The sequence below is a fragment of the Anomaloglossus baeobatrachus genome, chromosome 5 (assembly GCF_048569485.1).
Source record: "Anomaloglossus baeobatrachus isolate aAnoBae1 chromosome 5, aAnoBae1.hap1, whole genome shotgun sequence".
NCBI lineage: Eukaryota > Metazoa > Chordata > Amphibia > Anura > Aromobatidae > Anomaloglossus > Anomaloglossus baeobatrachus.
Genome location: NC_134357.1, coordinates 28989420 through 29002362, shown reverse-complemented (window position 1 = coordinate 29002362; position 12943 = coordinate 28989420). Strand labels below are relative to the sequence as shown.

Here is a 12943-nt window from a genome sequence, read left to right as displayed (position 1 = left end):
GGAAGGTATACTAAATAATGCAGTAAAAGGACCTTAAATAAGCGGTCATGTGACCGCATTGGATCTGCAAGGACCTATCAATTGTGTCCCGGCCAATTGGGTCGCCGCTCAGGTGCATGCGCGCAGCGCGTCCCACATCACACGCCCCCCGGCCGTCCAATGGGAGGAGGCGCACGGAGCCCACAGTAACTATGGACGCCGGGCGCCCCCACCCACCAAACAAGGCCAGAGGGGCGGGCAAGGGGACGCGCGGCGCGCATGCGCGAGCAGGGACCAGAGGGCGGGACACAACCCCCGGCCAGAGTGTGTCTCTCAGCCAGTCGGGCTGCATTTAGCGGCGCATGCGCACTGCGCGGTAAGAGTGCGCATCTGTCACCCGGCGATCCAGCGGGGGGAGAGGAGCACGGAACCCCTCATAGAGAGGGACCCCCAGTAACCCCCCCACCGCATAAGGATGCCGAGCTGACGATGCGGACAAGTCACCGCACGGCACAGACGCGCACAGCAGCCAGAGGGCGGGACACTCAAATGGCTGAGGAATATAAACATGAACCAGAATATAAACATATAGACGTTTTGGCAAAGTGCCAATATACATATATCACATCATAAAACATATTAAGCATAATCGAAGTAGTTTCTTTTTGATGTGATCTTCTTAAAGTGACAGTGCATCCATAATCACAGAAGAAATTTTCTCATTCAGTTGTTCATAGCAGATCCAATATAATTGCATCACACAATTTGAATGAGACAAAGGTCCTAAAACGGCAAAACATTGTAACTTTAGAAACTGGGAACAGGGGAAAAAATATATTAAAATCAAGCAATAAAAAGAAAGAAAATGGTGCATTCTGTATAAGAGAACTAGAGAAAAGGAGCGAAATTCAATGCCTCATTAAGGCCCTTTGGTGTCACTGTATCTAATATCGTGATCCATTTCATCTCATGTTGGGCCAAAGGTTTCTTAACGTTGCCCCCTCGTATGCCACAATGAACTACGTCAATCCCCTTTACTCTGAAAGATTTAGGGTTACACCCATGAACCATCTTGAAGTGGCGGGGAATAGTTTTTAATTCCGCCACATTGGTCACTGTTACTGCCTCCCCAATATCCCTCACATGCTCTCTTACCCGTACTCTAAGTTCTCTTGTTGTCATGCCAATGTAGATTTTGTTGCAACCACATGTAGCATGATAGATGACATTCATGGTGGTGCAAGAGATATGTTCTTTAATTGAAAAAGTTTTAATCCCATCACTGGCATGAAAGGTGGAGCAGCGGGAGACATTGGGGCAGGAGACACAGCGACCACATGGGAAGCAACCCTTAAGGGGTCCAGAGGAGCCGAATAGGCCAGGAGCCGTAGGTAAAACATAATGGCTCCTAACCAAGAAATCCTTAAGATTTCTGCATCGTTTTGCAGTCATAAGTGGCACGGGGGGCAAATGTGACTTTAATACAGGATCAGATTGAAGTATTGGCCAAAACTTGGTCAGAATCCCCCTCATTTCTGACCATTTTTCGTTAAATGTAGAGATAAACCTTGTATTTTGTGGGGGTACACCTTCATCTCTTCTCCCGTGTAATAATTCATTCCTAGACACCGACCTTGCTCTCTGGTAAGCCCCTTTTAAGGGAGCGATTACTATAGCCTCTATTTTTAAACCTCATTCTCAAATCATCTGCCTGGTGTTCAAAAACATTGTCCTGAGAGCAGAGTCGTCTCACCCTAAGGTACTGACCAATCGGGATGGCGCGTACAGTGGAGTTGGTATGGGCAGAGGTGGCGTGTAGTAGAGCGTTAACTGATGTTGGTTTTCTATAGACATCTGTCTGTAAAGTGCCAAACTCATCTGCAATGATCTTAATATCCAAAAATTCAACTCCACTATCGCTGTAATTGTATGTTAGTTTGATATTAAAATTGTTCCTATTGAGCTGATCCATGAACTCCCCGAGTTGAGAGATCATACCCTGCCAGATGATCAGAAGATCATCAATGTATCTCACCCACATTGGCAGACCCTGACCCAGATCTTGGCAGACCCCTGCCTTGGGTGTTCTTGCCTGGGCTTTCTCACTAGCATGTGGGTTTCTCACCCATTATTTTGCACCTTGATATTGTAATTATATAAACTGAATTTCTTTTAAATTTTCATATCAAATAAAGTTGTTATATTTTATAATCAGCCTGAAAACTCCTTTCTCAATCTTTTCTCTGAATGTCCCTTATGGAGTGGCATTTGCATTAAAATACGAGATGTGGATTGCCCAAATATTTATGTGTCTTACACACAGAAATTGTAGATGTGTATAGGCAAGATAGTAACTTGCTTGCAGAAACACAGTTACACATAGGAATTTTAGATGTGTATAAGCAAGATGGTAACTTGCTTGCATAAGTGCAGTTACAGGAATTGCTGGACAGAGCTTGGAGGTTGTACCTGGTTGCTGGTTTGCAGACAGGAGCAGGGATGATAGACATCTGGCGGCAGCAGAATCAAGAGAGAAATGAGGTTATGTCCAAGAAAAGCAAGTGGTAGCTGAAGTAGCTGGGTGCTGTACTTCCTTAATGCTTAGGTGACCTTAAAAAGCCTAAGAGGATGAGATCAATGGTGCTTGAAGACTGTTACAGTACCCCCTAGCATAGAAGGAGCCATCCATGCGAGAAGGAAGCAAAACCCAGCACTGGAGCCACGACAGGTGAGTAACAGATGTTTTGGGATTGTGTTAGGAAATCAGAGGACATTGGAAACCCACCAAACATGGGGAAGACTTAAAAGCTCTGTGCAAATGTTGTCTCTAGTCAGATTCAAAACCTGTATCAAGAAGGTGACAGTACTTTCGCCATACTTCCGACATCATCCCAATCTTAAAAGATGTTAGGATGTTTATGTGGCTACAACAAATACTACCTCAGATCCAATGTGACCGCGTTGGAATAGGTCTTATGGTCCCATATTGAATATGGTTTCTTGAAGCCACCACTGATTTGGCAGAGATTATACAGGGATGCGGATCTCATTCCCCAGAATTGCCAACAACTGGTGGTTGTGGAGCTGATTTAGCAGTTGTTTAATGAGGAACAAGAAAAGGGTTGTCCCTAGGAGTTGTGCGAAGGTCTCCCAGAGGCATGGCCAGCAAAGAAGCCCAAGAGCAGGGGTGAGAAAAGTTAGCTGAAGTCAACTGAGGCAAAATCAAAGTTCCTGGGTTCATTGATTGTACATGTGTCTATGGTCTTGTGTTGATTATTTTCTTCTATCTTGATCTCTTCTAGGTCTCTCAGGAAACAATTTACTGCTCAGTCAACGTTATAATGGGCAACAGAGTGCTAAATATGAAGCATGCTTCCATCTATGTTTATGATTACTATGAAAAAGGTAATTTAGAGCTGTAGACTCAGCTCAGCAAAAGTAGAGGTCCTTGTTTAAAATTTAGGCTGTCAAGCTACACTTGGGGGTGCAGGGACTTAGAGAAGATCAAACTTCTAAGTGCAGTAAGACAAAAAGCCTACACGAGGTCGCTAGCACAAGCGTCAGAACAGTCAAACAAGCTAAAGTCAAAATCAGGGCATCACATCTAACCAAAGGTGTGAGCAAGCCATAGTCAAATGGAAGCAAGGGGGTTGGAAGCCAAGCAGTCACGTCAGGAGTTGAAAAGGAGCAGAGCCGTAGTCAGGAGGGGTTGGAGGCCGAGACACAGAACAGGACCAGAGTCAGGTAGACAGGATGGGAGGACAGAACTAGGGGAGCGGAGGTCAGGGAGAGGCAGGTTAGGTAGCGGGACAGATCATAGAAAACTCACAGGAACCAGAGCGCACGCTGCAGAGCAAAGCAATTACTGGCGGCGTAACGGAGGTATCCACACAATACTAAAGCGGCAAGAGTCCTGGAACGAGGTACTACCGAACAGACCCCTGCAACCTGACTTAACCCCATAGAGCCAAGCTATAGTCATGACACATGCTTTGTCAAAATCCATGGTACAGTAGCTGTGTACACAGATATGTCTCCTTTAGATACATTGTTAGTATCCCTAAATATATTAGGTACACAACACATGTAGTGTTCAGGAAACTCATATGTTTAATATAGAAAAGCACAAAACATAAAAATAACAAAACAGAACTTGCAGGCAAAAAAAGCTGCAAAATTGAAAGCAATGCCAGGACTTGATTAATGGCTCCTGCTGTTCAGTTTTAGACAAAAATCAGACTTACTTTTGATAAATTAGTAAAAGAATGTATCTGTTCCCACCTTTGTAAGGCGCAAATGAATGGGGGCTTTGATGCTTTACTGACGCTGAACCAGCAGCATGCCTGGCAGATGCCAGCTGTGTTACACAGCAAGCATCCGGCTGTAGCAGCAGTGACCAGAGCAAGCTCTAATTCCTGCTGTTAAACCATTTAAATGGCACGAATAGCAGGGCGAGCATGCACTGGTTCTTATTAGCCCTGCTGGAAAACACAATATTGAGTTAATGATAGATTGTAAAGGTAGCTGCTGTCTACTGAAGCCCCTCGTGGATGCCATCTTAGTTCTCCTATGAAGCCCAGTCATTTTGACTTAATGCTGATTGCAGGTTCAAGTCCCCTAAATGATAAAATAATCTCTGTTCTCAGCCACCACTAGAGGGATCTGAAGAGTTAACTGTGTATACTATGTATACATTTATTGCAAGTGAGCTCCCCCTAGTGGTGGCTTCAGGAAGACGGTATTTTATCATTAAACTGTGCATTTTGTGCTGTGTATCAGAAAAATCAAGCTTCACCCATTATAAAGATATATTAAAACATGGAGCAACACAAAAGCGTCAACATAAATTTACCCAATAATAAAAGGTAGAATTTCTCTAAAAAATATGAATATATATGAAGTCAGATGTTTGCAAGCAAATAAATAATTTCAAGACAGAGTTTGCAGTAATACTGATGTTTTCTTTCTACAGATGAAAATGGTTATACATCATATCACCACCCCTGTTCTTCGCCATAGGAGGAAAGACTCCAGACCTTCAGAAATACCCATCACAACAACTCATTTACGATTGCCAAAACCATGATTAAGTAGAATAGCATAATGATAATAAAGACAGTTAGATATTTGGTATATATACAGTACCAACAACCCAAAATTGCACTTTAAATTGCCTGAAAGGGAACCTTTTGCAACGATTTTACTATTGAAATTAGTGGTGTGGGTGCATAGGTCATACTACAACAATGATACCTGTCTTGTAATACCATGTGTTCCCCCAAAATAAGACAAGGGCTTATATTCTTTTCTGCCTTGAAAAATGTGCTAGTGTTTAACTTCAGGGGGGTGTCTTATTTTTATCTGCTGTGTTAGTGCCATAGGATTGCACCACAATCCTCGTTATCTCTCCTGAGCTGAGAGTGTCAGCTGCATAGACACACACACAGTCTCTCTCAGATCAAAAGTGGCGGCTAATTAAGTGACTGAATATTCACCCTCCTCCCCACCCAGTATCCCGCCCTCTGCTCTGAGTCCTGCACGGCATTGACACTCTATGCCTGCTGTACCAAATCACTTTACCAAGATCGCATTGAAATCCTCCGTGGCTGTTCTAAGCTGAGAGTGACAGCTGCATATATATACAGTACAGACCAAAAGTTTGGACACACCTTCTCATCTCTAGAACAACTGTTAAGAGGAGACTTTGTGCAGCAGGCCTTCATGGTAAAATAGCTGCTAGGAAACCACTGCTAAGGACAGGCAACAAGCAGAAGAGACTTGTTTGGGCTAAAGAACACAAGGAATGGACATTAGACCAGTGGAAATCTGTGCTTTGTTCTGATGAGTCCAAATTTGAGATCTTTGGATCCAAGCACCGTGTCTTTGTAGAAAAGGTGAACGGATGGACTCTACATGCCTGGTTCCCACCGTGAAGCATGGAGGAGGAGGTGTGATGGTGTGGGGGTGCTTTGCTGGTGACACTGTTGGGGATTTATTCAAAACAGAGGCATACAGAACCAGCATGGCTACCACAGCATCTTGCAGCGGCATGCTATTCCATCCGGTTTGCGTTTAGTTGGACCATCATTTATTTTTCAACAGGACAATGACCCCAAACACACTTAAAGGGTGTGTAAGGGCTATTTGACTAAGAAGGAGAGTGATGGAGTGCTACGCCAGATGACCTGGCCTCCACAGTCACCAGACCTGAACCCAATCGAGATGGTTTGGGGTGAGCTGGACCGCAGAGTGAAGGCAAAAGGGCCAACAAGTGCTAAGCATCTCTGGGAACTCCTTCAAGACTTGGAAAACCATTTCCGGTGACTACCTCTTGAAGCTCATCAAGAGAATGCCAAGAGTGTGCAAAGCAGTAATCAAAGCAGAAGGTGGCTACTTTGAAGAACCTAGAATATAAGACATATTTTCAGTTGTTTCACACTTTTTTAAGTATTTCATTCCACATGTGTTAATTCATAGCTTTGATGCCTTCAATGTGAATCTATAATTTTCAGAGTCCTGAAAATAAAGAAAACTCTTTGAATGAGAAGGTGTGTCCAAACTTTTGGTCTGTACTGTACATGCTGTTACACTAAGCTCATAAGAGTCGCTGATGATTGTGATGCAATCCTCAGGCTGGCAGTAACAGTAATACAATAATGATCGAGCGATGGGCAGGATTACGGTAGAGGAGGGTGAATATTCATTCTATTAATTAGCCATGCTCTTTCTCACTGCAATCATCGGTGGCACTCCTGATCTGACAGTGACAGCGTATATGTTTATGCAGCTGTTACTGTCAGCTCAGAAAAGACGCTGATAATTGCGATGCAATCCATGGACAGGCTGACTGAGGGTGCAGTGCAGGACTCAGAGTAGTGGGCTAGATTACGGTAGAGGAAGGTGAATATTCATTCTCTTAATTAGCCATGCACTTGCTCACTGCAATCTTTGGTGGCACCCCTGATCTAAGAGTGACAGTGTATATGTCTCTGCAGCTGTCACACTCAGCTCAGGAAAGACGCTGATGATTGCGATGCAGTCCATGGACTGGCAGAACTGGTAATACAGCAGGTAAAGTGCAAGACTCAGAGCCGTGGGCTGGATTATGAGAATGAACGGTGAATATTCATTCTTTAATTAGCCGGGGCTTATAGCAACATAAGGGGACAATAAAAGTTATGTATCCTGAAATAAGGCTGCACATGGATTAGGGACATGGTTTAGGGTTTCCAGATGTTTTGGGATATTTTGCCTGATTCATCATTTGCAAAAAATGTATCTCACTCCCCCACTGGAATGATTTGTAATGTGCACCATCAATTTTGACATGTTGAAAAACATAACTATTTGCTGGAAAAAAATGGTTAAAGACAGGGGAAAAAAAAGATGATTTTCGACTGTGTGCACCATTTTGATGAATTTTGCATAAAAAAAAATAAAAGTCATAAAGAAGTGATTTAATAAGAAACACACGTAATGAATCGGGCCATAAGTTTTTCTGATTTATAAATTAATTGTGAATGATATTTTCAGAATCGCATCGTTGTTGTTGTATTCTCTAATTTTAATAAAAACCTTTCATCATTTCAGTTGTCAGTAAATTGTGGTCAAAACGGTTCATGGTATTTTAATCAAGTTCAGGTCCACAGCACAGACCCTAAGTCAGGGGTCGGGAACCTATGGCTCGCGAGCCGGATGTGGCTCTATTGATGGCTGGCTCGCAGACAAATCTTTAATAAAAAAATAACGTATTTTCCAGTTTGTAAGACGCACTTTTTCCCCCCAAAACTGGGGGGAAAATGGGGGTGCGTCTTACAAACCGCATATGGCTTACCGGGGCGGCAGTGGTGGTGCAGTGTCGGTGATATTGCAGGCTCATGTGGTGTCACGGCAGACTGCGGGTTGCTTTGAATCTCTGACGAGATCGACTTAAAGAAAATGGCCGCGGAGGCGGCACGTGTGACCATATAGGACTCTGCGGCCATTTTTGTGAAGTCAATTGCATTGATCTGCGCATGACCTGCAGCCATTTTCTTGAAGTCGATCTCGTCAACTGTGGGAGATTCAAAGCAACCCACCGGCAGATGAATGGTCCCCGCTGCCATGACACCCGACGAGCCCGCAGTATCGCTGACCCTCCACTGCCACACACTGCGCCAGGACACCACCTCTTCCGAGCCCACTGGCAGATCAATGGTGCCCGCCGCCGTGACACCCCACGAGCCCACAGCAGATCCTCTGCACACTGACCCTCTTGAGCCGCAGACGCCCCCCTCCTCCATGCCCACAGCATCTCCTCCCCTGCCTCCTGGGACCTTCTGAGCCGCTCCACCACCGCCGCTCCCCCCTGGTGAGTATGGCTCTCACGGAATTACATTTTATAATATGTGGTGTTCATGGCTCTCTCAGCCAAAAAGATTCCTGACCCCTGCCCTAAAGTATGGACACACAAGCTATAGGCACCCTTATTTTCCAAAATATTAGAGGCAATGATCTTAATTGGGAAATCTCCATTTCTGCACACATTGAAGGAGCCGCACATAGGGCTACATGGACTAGATCTCTAATGGTGGTAGTAGGATACTGAGAATTTTAGTTTTCAAAATGGTAAAAATGGTGCCCCCCTAATAAAGTACCCGAGCTCTATTACCGTCAGTATTATAGTAATATCATAGGCATGAAGTGAATAAAATAGAAGAACCACTTTGATAAGTAATTTTTAGTGCCATTTTAGGTTGCTCAGTTAGCTAACTATACCACAAGATGGCGATAAAGACATAATAAAAAAAAGTTACCACTATTCAGCATTGGATTTCAAAACACATTTACTATCTATTCCGTATGAGGGGTGCATTTGTTTTTGCAATTCTACTTTTTTTTGTATACACTAGCCCCATTGATTGTAAAGAGTGCACAATTCTGTAGACGTTTTTTTTAGATCTTTAAGGCTGAGTTGACATGTTCTGTAGTCATCCGTTAGAATGAATCCTTTGGTAAAAGAATTTCTGCAGGATCCATTTTTTTAATATGGGAGTCTATGGCCGACGGATCCGTTAACGGATTTCTATTTAGCCAAGGCCTAATATGGAAGGCCTAACAGAAAGGGGCCTGGCTGCATCCCCGTACAAAAAAAATGAGGTTTTAGTTGGTATTATGGCCATAAAACGGAAGCCTACAACCCTCGTCACGGGAACCTCATGCTTGTAGGTCCCTACACTAAATATAAAAATAGCAACAAAAAGAGGAATAAATATCCTCCAAAAATTAAGCATTACTTACAGCAAAGATGGGCTGCAGTTGTACATCGCCCAGGCCAAAAACTAGTACTCTACCAGGATACAGCTAAATCCCCACTAGGTGGCGGCATCACAGGTGCAGGAGGAGGAAATCACACACACACTTCCAAAACAAGCGCTGTTCCCTTTTTGTTAGGCTTTGCATATTAGAGTTTCTGTCCCTGTATGGTGCACAGATGGAGTATGGCTTGGCAGCCCGCCTGATCTAATAGTATGGACGTCACCTTATAGGCTGCGGGCTTGTGACTGTGCATCTGCATGTGTGAACAGTGCTATATGCAAGTCATGAGTGTGCAGTTTTACCATCCAGCAATCACCCCCTCCATGTTTTGGAAGTGTGTGTGTGATTTGCTCCTCCTGCAGCTGTGATGCCTCCACCTAGTGGGGGCTTAGGCTGCTTTCACACATCCGGCTTGAGCTCTGCGGCTCAATCCGGCTGTGCAAGCTATGCAACGGATGCGGTGAGAACACCGCATCCTTTGCATAAGTTTTTCCTTTGCGGCCAGTCCGGTTTTTGCCGCTTGCAGCATGCTACTGAGCATGCGCAGTGGCAAAAACCGCATGCGGCGGCCGGATGCGGTTATTGCCGCATCGCGCCGCATCCGGCCGCCATAGGCATGCATTTAAAAATGCGCCGCATCGTTTGAATGCGGCGCAATGCGTTTTTTTTTTGCCGCACGAAAAAACGTGCCAGGCAACGTTCCATCCGGCCGCCGCATCGGCTAAATCTGCCGCATGCGGCAAAAACCGGACGGAACGCAAGGCCATGCGGCACAATGCGGCACTAATTAAAGTCTATGCAGGAAAATCGCAACCGGCAGCAAAAAAAAACGGTTGCGATTTTCCTGCAAAGTGCCGTATTGTACCGCATTGCAGAAACCGGAGGTGTGAAAGCAGCCTTAGCTGCATCCTGCTAGAGTACTAATTTTTGGCCTGCGCGATGTACAACTGCAGCCCATCTTTGCTGGAAGTAATGACATGTAAACCCGACCTAATTCTGTTGTTACAGAATGTTGTTTAGGATTCAACATCAGAGGTTGTTGGATGAACTAGAAGAATAAAGCGAGATTCCTCAGTGATCTTCATCACATGTTTCTTCAGACTTTCAGAATTTCATCCTTTTTTTTCACTGATGAGAACAAAAAAAGTTTCTCCACGTTCTCCAGTCTAGCAGTCAATGAACATGGCCACCAGTTGGATAGAATCAGAATGATGTCAGATGATTTCACTGACCCATAGACTTACATTGCTGATTTTGATGCAACACTCAGATATGTCCACGATTTTGTGGACCAAGAAAATCTGAAGTGAACAGCTCCATAGACTATCATACGTACAAGTGCTAACTGTGAAAAAAAATGGACAGTACTCTTATGTGAAAAACTGAAATGTGAATCAGGCCTAAAATTGAGCTTCTCATTTGAGCCCTCCTTCAATTATCTTTTTTAAAGTATGGATCTTTTCTATCTCTCGCTGGAAGACCCAACATGTATTGATTAGAGATTTCTAAAAGAGAAGCCGCCAAGTCAAAAGTGGTCAGTTATTGGTTCCGTCAGTACTCTGGGTTTTTTCATTATTTTTTTTTTTTTTAAAGTCCACCATACGGATCCAATATATTATTTTTTTTATGGTTTTTACCAAGGGGGGCAGTGCTCATAGGATAACGCAGACCAGGCTAAAGACCCACCCAAGAGGTGCCTGTGAGCCACGCGCCCAGACTACAGACACCCGCTATAAATTCCTGGGAGCCACGCCCCCAGACTACAGACACACCCAATAAATTCCTGGGAGCCACGCCCCCAGACTACAGACACAAACAATAGGTTCATGTGCATCATGTCCCAGCCTAAAAACAAGCCCAAGAGATTCCTGTGTGTCATGCCACAAGCCTAAATACACCCCCATGAGGTCCCTGTGAGCTGCACCCCAGCCTAAAGACACAAACATGAAGTTAATGTGAGCCACAGCCCAGCCTAAAGAACCACCTAAGAGCTTCCTGTGAGCCATGCCCTCAGTCTATAGACATGACCAAGATGTTCCTAAGAGCCACTCCCCCAGCCTAAAGACACACCCATGAAGTTCACGTGAGCCACACCCCAGCCTAAAGAACCACCTAAGAGCTTCCTGTGAGCCATGCCCTCAGTCTAAAGACATGCCCAAGAGGTCCCTGTGAGCCATGCACCCAGCCTAAAGACAAATCCAAGAGGCTCACGTGAGCCACACCCCAGCTTAAATAAGCACCAAAGAGATTCTTGTAAACCATGCCCCCAGTCTAAACACATGCCCAAGAGGTTCCTGTGAACCATGCCCCCAGCCTACAGACACACCCAAGAGGTTCCTGTGAACCATGCTCATAGCCTACAGACACACCCAAGAGGTTCCTGTGGACCACGCCCCCAGCCTACAGACACACCCAAGAGGTTCCTGTGAACCACGCCCCCAGCCTACAGACACGACCAAGAGGTTCCTGTGAACCACGCCCCCAGCCTACAGACACGCCCAAGAGGTTCCTGTGAACCACGCCCCCAGCCTACAGACACGCCTAAGAGGTTTCTGTGAAGCATGCCCCTTAGTAAAGTTAGCACTAAATAAAGACCCATATCTCTGGGACAACATAGCAGAGTAAAAAAGAAAGAAAACATATGCAGGAATACATTAAGAGAAGAAACTGGCCACTTTTGACCCGGTAACAGGTTCTTTTCAAAAATGTATAATGCTAGATTCCCAGAGCTGATCGCTGAGGTTTCACCTGTAGGAGAACTTGTAATCATCTTAATTTTGGGAGGTCTATAACAAAGGGATAATAAATAGTGAACAGCCACTTGAATACATTGCTTTTTAGACTTTCCTTAGTTTTTATTACCGTGCGTGCCCTTTGTATAAATTGCTTACTCACACATAATACAGTGTAATACCCGGTTGTCATGTACAGCATGGATGAAGGCCAAGCAGGCAGGGAGTGTAACTAGGTGGATATTTTTTCTGCCCAGATCTGGTGCTGATGATTGTTTTAATATTACGTTGATTGAGGGTTTGGTCTGGGAATGGAACTTTTAATATCCCATTGTATGTATATAGTTCTGGCTGAAATACAATAAGGAGGTAGTGCAGACAGCAGCTGCGTACAATGGCTCATGGGTGGAGTACATAGATATTATATTGGATATTTCTCTTACGATATTTTGAATGAACCTATAATCCACCCAAAAAATCAAAAGGCATCACAAAGGGGCACCGTTCCTTCACACTAGTTTGTCCCACAAATGAAATTCCATGACACTGAATATGTTATGATGCGGATTGCATAGCTGTAATGTCATATTCTGTGGCACACCTGACATAAAATAAAAATAAAGGGAACACGTGAACAATATAATGTGACTCGAAGTCAATCACACTTCTGTGAAATCAATCTCATCAATCTCACTTTGGTGGCCATTGCCCGGTTCCGTGCCCTGGGTGCTTTTTGAAAAGGGGAATATTTACAGGGGATTGTTGAATAAAGTTTATACGTGACGCCACTTGCGGTGTTGCGGCTATGTGGATGGAGCCGCCGCTGCACAGTTTTTACTACTGGGGCTGGTGTTAGTGGCAGCCTGGATGTTAGGCCCTCCGCAAGCAGGGCCAGGCCCCAGAGGATAGGTGATATAGACGGGTGTTGAAACAAG

The 12943-nt window shown here is 44.6% G+C and overlaps 1 protein-coding gene across 3 annotated transcripts in view; it reads left to right on the top strand.

The window, feature by feature from the left end:
• Nucleotides 1–7516, top strand: part of LOC142310731 (ovostatin-like) — a 215987-nt gene extending 208471 nt beyond the window's left edge. For all 3 annotated transcript variants that reach the window (XM_075348358.1, XM_075348359.1, XM_075348357.1), the window contains 2 exons: nucleotides 3282–3384; nucleotides 4952–7516. In XM_075348358.1, the coding sequence (XP_075204473.1) occupies nucleotides 3282–3384; nucleotides 4952–4998 (150 nt within the window). In that variant the 3' untranslated portion in view covers nucleotides 4999–7516. The remainder of the gene's footprint in view (nucleotides 1–3281; nucleotides 3385–4951) is intronic.
• The last annotated feature ends 5427 nt before the right edge of the window (nucleotides 7517–12943 follow it).